Below are 13195 nucleotides of genomic sequence, written 5' to 3' on the forward strand. Positions count from 1 at the left end.
ATACTCGTCTAATATCTGTAACATGAACAAATAAATGTTTAGCTAAATATTTGGGGTAAATTTTAGTTGGACACATAAACTATAGGTAAAAATTATTAGGTTGGTACATCAACTATTATTAATGACACAATTAATAAATATTAATTAGAAGTTAATCTGAAAAGTCAGCTTCACCCTTAAACTAAACCATTTCAACTATCTTGTTTATATAAATAATTAATATCAACAAGGAAAATAATTTTCATTAATATTTTCTCAAGTGTCCCCAAATATATATCTTTGAAGTTGTTAATTTGATACACTTGATTAACTAACACATGAATTCCATCTGCATCTTCATTCACATATCAAACTAAAGTTTTAATTTTTTTTCAAAAAATTTAAAAAATTACAAATATCTATTTGTAGGTCTCATCTGAGATCAAAGTTGCGGGTTCAAGTTCCGTCAGTATCTACGGATATAAATTTGAATAATGATATCAGTTCATGTTTACTATTTCGTTTTTGATATGGGGTGAGGGTTGGTTTAATATAGGATCAAGTTTACCTCTCTTCCATTTTAGAAGATATTTATGCCTCGGTGTATTGGCCCATGTTTTACATTTCATGTTTAATCCAAGTGAAAATGCAGCAGGTTGATTGTTTATGGTTATTCAAGCAATATGCATGGTAATTATTATAGGAAGGAAAAAAACTAAGAAATAGACAAGATTTTGGAATAAATGTAGTTAGATTCGTGAGATAAATAATTAAATTACAGTAATTAGATTATTATATTTGAAGAGAAAATTGGATTTGAAAAAAAGAAAGTACGGTTGCCACCTGGATTGATGGAAACTATAAAATATAAATTAGTGAGAGAGAAAGAGAGAAGAACTCAAAGCCAATGGCTTTGGATTCTTCCTATCGATCCTATGACTACAGGCTTTTCTTTAAGAAAAAATGGTTCCACAAACACAAAAATATGGTTCTTACAAGCTATAATTTCTTATAAAAAATTCTAATGTTATATGTAAATTCCACATCCTCCTCCATAGAAAATAATTATAATTTAAAAAAAAAAAGCTGAGAATGGTCTGTCAGTGTGAGAACTGAGAACTGGTCAAGTTGAAATCTTTTTGTTCCAAAACTGGAACTGGCTTTTGGGTTTCCTTTCTTGAGGTGTGGAGTGAACCAAGAATCAAGAAAAGAGAGTGATGAGAAGAAAGGTGGAGGAGGGGGCCATGGCGGTGGCGATTCTGTTAATTGGCATTCTACTTTTGGGGCTGAGATGCTCCAATGCGGCTACAGATCCATCCGATGGTCAGCACTTTTTTGAAACTTTTCATGTGTATAGATTTGAATGATTGTGTTGATACATGAGTCAAAGAATATGCTTTCACCTTCTGAGTGTGTGTGTGCGTGCAAGTATGGAGGATGTTGATGGGTTACTAGATATCTTGGAATGTCTTTTTGGTTCATGCTTGAGAGGTTATATTTAGTGGTTTCTTGATTTTTCTCCTTGCCTTGATTTGTTATGTCTTAAGTATTTGTTTAGTTTGATTTTATCAGGAAACAAGCTAAATATTGTTGCTATTTTGCCTTTCATGTCGTTCAAGATTTGGTTATTGATTTAGTTGTATATTAATCATGGTCAATTTGTTTTTTATGCAATTTTGTGTTGTTCACAACTTGATTCTGTTGGGTCAATGTACATCTCTGCATATGTATGGACAATTTAAGAAACGGACATGCGATGATATCCGGCGAAGAATGATTGTTGGTGGCCTTAATTTACATCTATATAATAATTTCAAGAAGCTAATATTTTATCATTCTCATTATCATGCCGAGCCAGTCGAATGCTTTCTTGAGGTTTTAAAGCGATTACCTTACGTTGTGGTTATTTGTTAACTATTTCTGTTATTACCTTTTAGTTAGCCAATGGCAAGAGTTTTAACACTGCACTATATTTTATGTGCAACAGTTAATTTTAACTATTGAATATTTTAGACTTGATGTGCAAAAAATCTCAGCAGAAGTAATTCATGGTCTAGTGCATAAACATGTTATGATTTGATGAATTGACTATATATGTATATGTACAGTCTCTGCTCTCAATGTCATGTATAGTGGTTTGCATTCACCACAGCAACTCACGAAATGGATCTTGAGTGGAGGAGATCCTTGTGGAGATTCTTGGAAGGGGATTAAATGCTCCGGAACTAGAGTCATCGAAATGTGATTTTATATTACCCCTTAATTTTTTAAGGATGTTTTTTCTTATTCTTTAATTACTTGCCAATTCCTGATGCCTGTTTTTGGTGTATGTTTTTCATCAGAAAGTTATCGGGGCTTGGTCTATCTGGGGATCTGGGATACCAGTTAGCAAGTTTGACATCAGTTACTACTTTGTAAGGCCGAGATTTTCTTGAGTTTTGTATGTTCTATTATTAATTTTAACTTTCTTGACAATAAGTTCTAATGGCATTTTGTAGTGATGTCAGTAACAATAATCTCGGAAGCAGCTTTCCTTATTTTCTTCCTCCAAATGCGGAACAATTGTATGATTCATTCCAATATAATTTATTGTTCTCGATGTTTGTTTCAATCTCATCTTGTTATCTCATAATGCAGAAACCTTGCAGGCTGCAGACTTAATGGTCACCTTTCCTATTATATATCGCAAATGTCTTCCTTAAAATCCATGTTAGTCATGCCTAGATTTCAAAATTCTTCCTCCCAGAAAATTTGAAATGTCTCAACTTTTTGGATTCTGATTGATTAAGAAGGTTATGTGCAATCGCAGTGATGTAAGTCACAATCAACTCCAGGAACTGACTGTAGACTTCAGCAAGCTTTCTGCTCTCTCCACATTGTAAGACCAATCACTTCATTCCAAGAATTATTTCTTTTCTCTCAATTTTAGTCAGCCTATTTTGATATTTACCAATTCATCTAATTTTATGGGTCGTCTCTATCTGTGAACTAGGATATGAGGGTTATAGTGTTCTCTTTTTTCCCTTCTGTTGATTGAATTCTATCTTATAATTAATGTTTATGCTTCAGGGATCTTTCTTTTAATGCCTTTACAGGCGATCTTCCTCAAAGTTTCCAAGCACTGACAAGCATCACTGATATGTATGTACAATGTGTTTTGTCATACAATTCTCTGTTTCTCATTCAATGTGAATCATCATCGACTAACTTAATTTTGCAGGTATTTGCAAGACAATCAGTTTAATGGAACCATTGACGTCCTTTCGAATCTTCCACTTGAGAACTTGTGAGTTCTATTGGAGTTTACCATTTGTACACCCACAAATCTACTCGAATCATGGAGTCTTTTAGTGAACCATGAAAACAAGAGATTCAATTTCAAGTTTATTTATTTTTTGTCTGCCTAGGAATGTTGAAAATAATCATTTTAGTGGATGGATTCCAGAGCAGTTGAAAGGCATAAACTTGCAGTAAGCATCTCATAATGTATATACTTTGATATGTATCATGTTCCTGTGAAGTTAATTCTTGGAACTCTGGGCCTAAACTTGCAGTAAGCATCTCAATATGTGTACTTTGTGCCTCACTTAACAGTTCAAAAGGTAATTCTTGGAACTCTGGGCCTGCACCTCCTCCTCCACCTGGTACTCCTCCTGCCAGCAGGCCCAACAGAAACCACAATTCTGGAGGCACTGGTGGGTCGTCTACTGCTGGTAGCAAATCTGGTATAGGTTCTGGTGCCATTGCTGGAATTGTTGTATCGGTTTTGATTGTTGGAGCAGTTGTAGCATTCTTCATCATAAGAAGAAGGTCCAGAAGGTCAGCCATGGACATTGAGAAACTTGATCGGCCTTTCAGTCCTCTTGCTTCACAGGAAGCTCAAGGAACCTTCCAGTCTGCAGAGATGAAGCCTGTTCAAACTTCATCCTCAGCCAGCATGAAAATTTTCGAGACTCCTGCAGTGATAAACCTCAGACCTCCTCCTGCTGATCGTTCTAAATCATTTGACGAATCTGATGCCACGGCAAAGCCCATTGTTCCGATCAAGAGAGTCAGTACATCTTCAATAAATGCTAAATTATATTCAGTAGCTGACTTGCAAGTTGCTACTGGCAGTTTCAGCGTGGAAAATCTTATCGGAGAGGGATCAGTTGGACAAGTTTATCAAGCACAATTGGATGACGAAAAGGTGCACCACATTCTTTCATCCTTTTAACTTAGACCTATTATGTTGACTTTCATTTTTCATTTCACGAGAACTCTGAAGATGAATCATAGTACTAGAGAGTTGATACGGAACTAATATGCGCATGGTTATAAACAGGTAGTTGCTGTGAAAAAAATAAATTCATCTGCTTTGCCCAATTCCAAAGATTTTCTGGAAATTGTGTTGGATATTTCGAGGTTGAATCATCCTAATGTAACTGAATTACTGGGGTATTGCTTTGAACATGGACAACACCTCCTCGTTCACGAGTTTTATAAAAATGGATCTCTACATGAATTTCTGCATCTCTCTGATGAATATGTTAAGCCAATATCATGGAACAATCGTGTCAAGATTGCGTTAGGGACTGCAAGAGCACTTGAGTAAGTTCAATAATCAGTTTTATAATGTCAACAAAGTGTTTTATCTTATCACTTACCTAGGGTCCTCTGCAGGTACCTACATGAAGTTTGTTCACCATCGATCGTTCATAAAAATTTCAAATCATCAAACATATTACTTGACGCGGAGCTCAATCCTCACCTTTCAGATTGTGGATTAGCCGAAAATCTTATTTATAAACCAGATCAGGTATATTTTAATTTAGGCTTTGACAACACTCATCTATGGTGCTATTTGAGCTAATCTGTGATCGACGATATGAGCCGCTCATAAGACTGTCTAGCCAACTGTACTCGAACTCTATTATAGTTCAAATACTTGCTCGTGAGCTTATAATATATCACAGATTTTCAAATATTAATATAGAAAATATATTTGTATGTGTTCATCTAACATACATATAAATATATGACTTCTAATTGTGAATTTTCCAATATACCCTTATTCATTTAATGTAGCAAATTAAATCAATAATTTTTTTGATGGGTTCTTTTATAATTTATATTTTATCTTAAATGCCTTTGGATACTCATGCATATTGAATTTATCAATATACCCATAATTTTTCTTTGTTGCTAACTAAAATTTGTTACTAAAATTAGTGTATTTCTTCATGATTGCTAATGAATATTTAATATTTATATCTTATCTTTTTTTTTATTTTATAAATTGATTTAAGTAATAATTAAATAAATAGTTACTCAATAATTTAGTGATTTCATTTATTATTTATTATGTATTATGATAATATTTTAGATAATATTGTTTTTAAATTAAAGTTTATTTATTATATATTTTGTTATCAAGTTTTCAATTGCGTTCTAAACATAATATAAAGTATGATTATATTCGCATTATTCTATTATGAAATCATCATATATAATATATTGATTTGTTATCTTGTTTGTTCTTTTCAACCTATTAATTAATTTCTAATTGTATATGATGAAATTACATACATAAAAAACAATTTTTTCTCTTTTCTACATATTAATTAATTTATCATTATACATGATGAATTATATATATATATATATATATATATATATATATATATATATATATATATAAACTATTTTTCACATTTCAAATAACAAAATTGTTATTTAATATTACTCATTAGTAAATTAGTTAAGTTATGTTTACTATGATTGCAACTTAATTAAGCATAGGTGATGAGATAGAGTGGTCACCCTAACAATTAATATTTGTGTTTAAATTATTATTAGTAATTAAAACTACTTTGTGTTCGATAAAATTATTTGATTAGTGAGAATAAATTTGATTTAGAAAAATGATTTCTAGAATGTAAAATAACAACTATATAATATTTGTTAGGTGCAATAATTGTTTATGTAAGGTATAACAATCCAAATGTGACGTTTGAGTTGTTTTACGATTTTAAAATATTTTAGTTAATGTTGCATCGTTACCCCGGTTATAACTTTTGGTAAAGCGGCAAATGCATGATCTTACAATTGGTATATATAAGAGTCAAAGTCATGAGATCGATTCTCATAGATTGCAATTAGTTATTGATATTGTTGTACTGCAATAATTCTCCTTGTTGGATACATCGATCGAATCATAACGATTGAGCTACTATACCGTTTAAAATATTTGAGTTGATGTATAATATCTATTCTAAAAATAAAAAAAGTTAAACAAAATTTGGAAGGAGTTAAAAGTTAGCAAAAACACAATTGATATTTAACTTAATAACAAGTTTAGGGGTTATATTTTAACATCATTATGATAATTTAGTTAATTAAGAGAATTTTATTTGACAATCACTATATGCACTCCATTTAAATACATTGTGATTTTGGTTTTAGTAAAATTTATTATTCTCTTAATTTTATTTTTATTGTTTTTCATTGTGAATGATATTTGGATGAAAAATATCTTTGTTAATTTAAGAAAGCTGTAATTATGTTATAATCATGCAAATTGAAAAATGTTATATAAATAAGTGAATATATTTGATTTATCGTCATGGTGTATTTTTATTTATTGAGTTTTGATGTATTTAGATTAATAAATACTCATAAACAAGTTGTTATTCAAACGATTTTAAAAATCATCTAAATCCCATTATTATATTTTTCATTATTAATCACGATGCACGTGATCATTCCTAGTATAGATAAATATATGATTCGCACCTTCACGAGACTGATATTTAATGAGTTTGACTTGTTTACACAGTTAAGTGTAATATTGGTCTTCATAGTTCTCTCTTGGAAACTGTTTCATAGTTCGGACGTATATCATCTGAAAACTGAAAGTTTTGCAATAATCTTACTTCAAAAAGATTCTTGTTTTTATAACTAGAAACTTGGCATTGGCAGGCATCTGGCTACCTTGCCCCTGAGGTTTCCTTATCTGGTCAGTATACTGTAAAGAGTGATGTATATAGTTTTGGGGTCGTGATGTTAGAACTTGTTACGGGACGCAAACCCTTTGATAGGTATGTCAAAGCTCTCAAGAAACACAAGAACAGAATGGTAGTGAGTGCCTTGACGCAGTCATGGTTTCTAAAATATGTGAATATATTATACAATGGTGTTTCTTTTTTCCGATGCAGCTCGAGGCCGAGATCTGAGAAATCATTAGCTCAATGGGCAACACCCCTGCTCCATGATATCGATGCTCTCTCTAAGATGGTTGATCCGGCTTTGAAAGGGCTTTTCCCTGTCAAATCTCTCTCACGTTTTGCAGACGCAATTGCTCTCTGTGTCCAGGTACTGATTTAATGTATACATCCGTTCGAATTTCCATGAGCACTTGCATTCTTTGCCCAATTATTCTAATGTAGTCCATTACTGTTGTGAGCAGCCTGAGCCGGAGTTCAGGCCTCCAATGTCAGAAGTGGTTGAAGCTTTGGTTCGGCTAGTACAACGATCAAACATGAGCAAGAGAACTTTCGGAAACGAAGGGACCTCTCGAGGTGAAACTGAGGACAGTTGATTGATCTGCAATCTTTATTTTTTCACCACGGCCTCCACTTTATACGTGTGCTACATTGTCTTGTATTATATTGTTCATACCGAAATTTTACACCACTGCAAAAAACAACCAAGATTGTCTCTTGTTAGATTAAATGTCGAACTCCGCAGCCCTTTTATACGCTACTTGATAATTGATACTTTGTGTCTCCATTCATCATTCAAATCAATCAATCTATATATATCTTTGTATTTACATACTTGCATATATAAGTGTGTTCTGGGAGGTGTTTTTTTCCCCCAACACCCATATGATTTTTTTGTCCAGATTTCTATTCTAGGTTAGGCGAATTTCAAGATTTAATATCGGTGTGTGCATTTTGTCATCCTTGTGCTATCATACGTTCAACAAGAAAAGCATTTACTGTTTTCTATGTTCAACTAGAAAAGTTTTTACTAGTGATTTTCAATTTATATGAACATCCATCAATGGGGTTTTCAAGATTTAAATATGGGGTTTTTATAAGACTTGATCACTGGCAATTATAAGCTCTTGGGTGATTTAATGCATCAAACGCTGTAAGATTCTATCTTTGCATAATTAGCCTCAAACTAAATGTAAATATTTCCAAAAGCCCCCTTGTTTGAATTATTCAATGCGAAGACTCTAGTGCCTGTTTTACACTCGTGCTTGAAGCGTAGAAAACAAGTTCTTTCAGTAAATGATATCTTCCACCTTTTTGGAGGAAAATCCGACCTATTATAACAGATTTGATTCAAAATCTGTTGGACTTCTCTGAAGAAAACTGAACATACTCTATCGATGGTTGGAGTTGTCACTATTGCTGATATCCACTTCATAAGCATTACTCATTAATAGCTTATGTGCTGAACACCAATTACAAGCTGAAATATTTTGTTCTCATTTCGAAACTTTTATAAATAATCCATCCAAAAACATCATCTCTAATAGCTGGAAGTGTTTGGACACAATCTAAATCAAGCGACACCATTGTGACATCAAAAAATTTTGGAGTCTACAAACTTATATACTCTAAACTTTGTTATGAAATCTACCAAATTAAACGCGCCGATTATGTTTGCTCCTCAACCTCAAGCAGTCTTCCACACACCCATATCTTGGTCTTTTTCACTTGTTTTATGGGATCTTCAGCTTTACCAGATTGTATGTTTTTCTTTACTCCATTCAGTAAAGAAATCTTCCCATGGCTTGCAATCCCATTTGGAGTCCGTTTAGGATCAGCAAAATTCATTATTGCATTTGTGCAATTCACATTGTTAACTGATTCTTGGGGAAGGAAACCATCATAACTCGTCTGGCGAGAGTTTTCACCAGCTTTGACCAAATCATCATAACATGAATTTGCAGCATTTCCATTCACTGTATCTGACAGAGCAATCGCATTTAAACTAAAAGTTTCAGCTTCACTATCACTTGATGACAATATTTGAGTATTTGTGTCTGGCTGCTGAAGCAACAGTTCGGTTGTTGAAAGCTCACATGGGACCGGATCTCCATTCTCCATCAATTTGATGAAAGATATTGCCTCAGATATTATCTCCCTGCTTTCCAATAGGGAAGCCTGAGCAAGAGTGCTACTTTTGGAGGCTATTTCCAGGGCAGTAGCAGCCTTCTCAGCTTCAGCAATCAGTAACCTGCATTTATTCATACAACACAGACAGAAGAAAATAACACTCGTACCCAGAATATCAGCCAAATAAAGCACAAAAGCACCCAGAATATGAGCAAAATAAAGCACAAAAGCTAGAGGAGAGGACTTATGCTGCATTATAACTTCAGCATGATCCAGAAAAAAGTGATTAATATGATCACGTGTATTGAAAAGTATTTTCCCCAGAAGTCTAACCAGAACCGTTATTCCATTAATGATAAATGGAAACTTACTTTGCTCTAGAAATGGCTTCACTTTTTTTGTTCATTGCGGCAACTCTTTGTGCCCTGATATTTTTTAGCATCTCCAATTTGGAACTTGCAAAAGGATCTTTGTAAAGTGGAGTACTGCTTTTCTTCAATCTAATTCTTTGGTCCTTTGTCTCATGCTTTGCAAGATCATCAGACTCAACTTTCTTCTTCATACTTGTTTTTCGAGTCTGCTCATCAATACTTGGCTTTTTTCGGGGCTTTCTTTCTACCCCTTCAGGTGTCCCATGAAATTTAGCCAGCCCTGAGCAAACGCGGTCACGGTATTCCTATAAAGCATTAAATAGAAAACAACGAAAGAAACAAAGTCAATACTGTTGTAACGATAATCAATCATATGATATGCAGAGGAATAATACAAGAAAACTCGAGAATGGTACAGTGTTTTCATTTTCAAACTACACTGGTTAAAAGATTAAGATACAAACAAATCAGCTTTAAAGACAAGAAGATATCATATGATTAATAAGACTCGAGAACAGAAAATACATTGTTCAAAAATGTAGAGAAGGCATTACAGGATCTGCCCACTTGGCAGCAATGGCTGCAGCTATCTTCCTCTTTTGTTCAGAAGACTTGGGTGCCCTTCTGCTCCCTTTGGGTCTCGACATATTTTTTCTAAGTTCGACACCCTGGTGCCATTCTTCCTCATACTGCTTCTTCAAAATCTTGTATGAATCCCATTGCAATTCTTCCTCACCAAGAAGACCCTCTCTGGAAGCTGCAGCAATTAAATTTTTCCACTCATAGTAGCACGTCTCCTGCAGCATCAATTTTTCACGTCGTCTTTCCCACCCAACTCGAACACCCACTCCGATTTTTATCCTTGTTTCTTCACTGTACAGACAGAAGAAAGAAACAACATGCAGTAAAACAGGAAGCACTAAGAACTGGAAATCAACAAAAAAAGAACTATTATTTAGATTCATTGACAGTTGGCACATATTTTCAGTTTTTAGCTTAGAGTTATAACACCAGTTTATTCTATTTGCGAGACAATAATCTAAAATTATTCATCTAACCATGCCAAACTAGGTAGACAGTTCAAAGAAAAAACATGGATTGGAGATCTTTGAGTCATATCTAGTGCGGGTAAAAGAGGAGACAAGGTATAGATGCTTTCCATGAAGGGAAGCAAGCTCAACCACCTTTCATGTAGTTATTTCCATTGAATAAGCTACTCTCTTTGTATGACAACTTTCAGAATTATAACTCAACATAAAAGCAGCTGCTAAATGCTGAGATGAAAACAAATAATTAAAGCAAATCGAAGAAGTTATTCACCTTTGAGCGTGTCCCAAGTTAAACAGCTTCATCTTAATCTGCATAACAAAAATCATCGGCTATTTACAATTTCAAAAGTTAAACATGAACTGCAGGTTAACAGTGACTTGACGGTGACAGTTTGACATTTTTATAAAAAACGTAATGAATTACAGAACTTATAGAATAAATTCAAATTATGCTAGAACGGTCCATCAACAAAACTACAAACAATTTGCTCCACGTGTCAACACAAGGGCTGGGTGGAAACTTTAAGAACTGAACAAGGACTTCAAAACAGATATACTCAGGAGACCAATGTAAATTAATTACACAGATGTACGTTGTTTAAATTCCATTATCCAAATTCTTTGTGCAGGAATTTCGTGTAACACATACTTTGTTTCCAAAATGACATCACCTTAGGATCTTGCATGGCCATCCTGGTTCTCTCTTTGATCCTCTGAATGGTTTCTGCAAACATTGTTAAATTTTAAAAACTCCACAAAAATAGCAATGAATATTTTAGACATTTACAGGGCCTAGTAATCAGTACCTGGACTGTGCTTCTTGCCTTTGTTCCAAGGCGTGTTCCCTTTGTTTGCTTTGGAAATTCTATTCCGTCTCAGCCTCTCTCTCTCGTCCACCTCAGTAGAGTCTTCACCAGAAGCTTGGGGTTCACACACATAAGCATTTGGTCTTATTGAATCAATATCCATCTTCAAGGTGTTCCGGTACTGTTTCAACTCTTCATTTTTGCAAGCTCTATTGGTTATCTCAAGGGCGGCAACAGCCTTTACAGTCAGCCCAACTCGGCATACCTCAATTCTCCCCAAATTAACGTTCTTACCCACTTTTTTAGTGCTAATAATACTTTTCCAAGAAAGCGAAGATGCCAATTGCCTATCATTGTCTATTACTAATTTACTGTGAAAGCTGCTTTCAGAACGAGATGTAAATACGTTGTTGTGGAAACAAGAACAAGGTTGTGAAATGGCAATATCTGCAAAACAAGAATGACATTCAGGCATTGGACGGCTTTCCTCAGAAACATCATACATAGCAAACGCATATTTCATAATTATTTGCACACAACAAGAAGTAAATCAAGCCATATACATAAACACAAATCGAAATGTATATAATTTATGCTAATTAAAAACGCAGAAGAACAAAAGAAACTAAATGGGCAAAAAGAAAATGCTTCGTTCAAGAGAAACAATTATCTTCGACCAAAAAACGAAACACGGTAAAACAAACATAAACAACACAATCTGGAACAAAAAAGAACCGAAAATCGGTTTGCTTTTACCTAAAAAAGGCATGGAAACTCATCAAATCAGAAGTCCGGGTCTCAAATACGAAGAAAATCGCTGATTATTGCCCGGTACAATTCTTAGTCAACCAAGAGTTGTGAAGATTAATCAGAGGAAAAAAGGTTCCTGATTTCTGGAAGAAAATTTGAAGTTTTGAGAAGCAAAGTGAGGTAAGCCACACACCCGTCTCAGTATCCAAAGAAGGACCGCCCGCTGGATAACGATATGAATGTGATTTTGGTAAGCTTGTATTTATTTATTAACTTGTATTTTAGATATCCATTCCCTCTGAAGATTATACACAAGCAAGGAAAGTACAAAATACAACGAAGTAACTTAATTGTATGTAAATTTAGGAAAAAATAAATAAATAAATAAATGATTTTAATTGTATAAATTTAACAGGGTGTGCGTGTTTAAAATATATCTTTTTATATGAATGCATAAAACTGTGTTTTAAAGGCTATTCGAGACGCGATCGAAAGAGAAAATATTTTTATTAAATAATTATTTTTAATTGTTTAATGTGTTGTGTATTTTAAATAAAATTTTCCAAAATGAGGTGTTTTTATACACCGAGTCGTATTTTAAATCGGTAATTGATTTTTGATAAAAATAAGAATTTTTTTTAGAATCGGCTAATATTTTCACAAACTTTCCTAAATAATATATTTTAAATATTAACTAATGGGCTTATTATACTAGGTTAATGGGCCTAAGCTTGCACCATGTATTATAAATTAAATTTTAAGCTAATAAACTCTAGCCGTAAACCCCAAAACTCACGCCCCTCCCTAGAATAACACAAAGACTCTTCCTCCATCAGCCAACACGATCACACACATAAATTTCAAGCAAAGTCACGTGAAGTTTGAAGGGAAAATTCAGCAAGGTCCTCCCCGCATCGACGTCCTCGAATTGCAAATCGTTTTCGAGCATAATATACGCAAAGGCACCTTTAATCTTCCTTCAAACATCTTTCACACCATATTATTTATATTTGATTATCCTTACATGAAAAAAATGAAGTATTATGTTTATCTTCGTTTTTATGGCTTCATATGCATAAAAGTAGAGTTTTCTTTTTTTAAAAACTCTTCCTAATGATGCACAAAAG

General features: G+C 33.6%; 2 protein-coding genes across 2 annotated transcripts; one reads left to right on the forward strand and one right to left on the reverse strand.

The window, feature by feature from the left end:
• The first annotated feature begins 870 nt into the window (after positions 1-870).
• LOC140830173 (protein STRUBBELIG-RECEPTOR FAMILY 7-like) lies at positions 871-7739 on the forward strand. The gene is made up of 15 exons (XM_073193460.1): positions 871-1302; positions 2088-2220; positions 2322-2393; positions 2478-2543; positions 2617-2688; positions 2789-2857; positions 3049-3120; positions 3200-3265; positions 3387-3449; positions 3574-4168; positions 4304-4569; positions 4642-4777; positions 6940-7058; positions 7176-7332; positions 7427-7739. The coding sequence occupies exons 1-15, from the start codon at positions 1197-1199 to the stop codon at positions 7556-7558; spliced, it is 2124 nt and encodes a 707-aa protein (XP_073049561.1). The 5' UTR covers positions 871-1196; the 3' UTR covers positions 7559-7739.
• A 646-nt stretch (positions 7740-8385) lies between these two features.
• On the reverse strand, positions 8386-12311 carry LOC140830180 (uncharacterized). The gene is made up of 7 exons (XM_073193468.1): positions 12075-12311; positions 11319-11765; positions 11184-11236; positions 10784-10821; positions 10018-10336; positions 9464-9768; positions 8386-9213 (listed from the first exon to the last, which is right to left on the reverse strand). The coding sequence occupies exons 1-7, from the start codon at positions 12085-12087 to the stop codon at positions 8631-8633; spliced, it is 1758 nt and encodes a 585-aa protein (XP_073049569.1). The 5' UTR covers positions 12088-12311; the 3' UTR covers positions 8386-8630.
• Positions 12312-13195: the final 884 nt, after the last annotated feature.

The sequence above is a fragment of the Primulina eburnea genome, chromosome 1 (genome assembly GCF_022965805.1).
Source record: "Primulina eburnea isolate SZY01 chromosome 1, ASM2296580v1, whole genome shotgun sequence".
NCBI classification, from domain to species: Eukaryota; Viridiplantae; Streptophyta; class Magnoliopsida; order Lamiales; family Gesneriaceae; genus Primulina; species Primulina eburnea.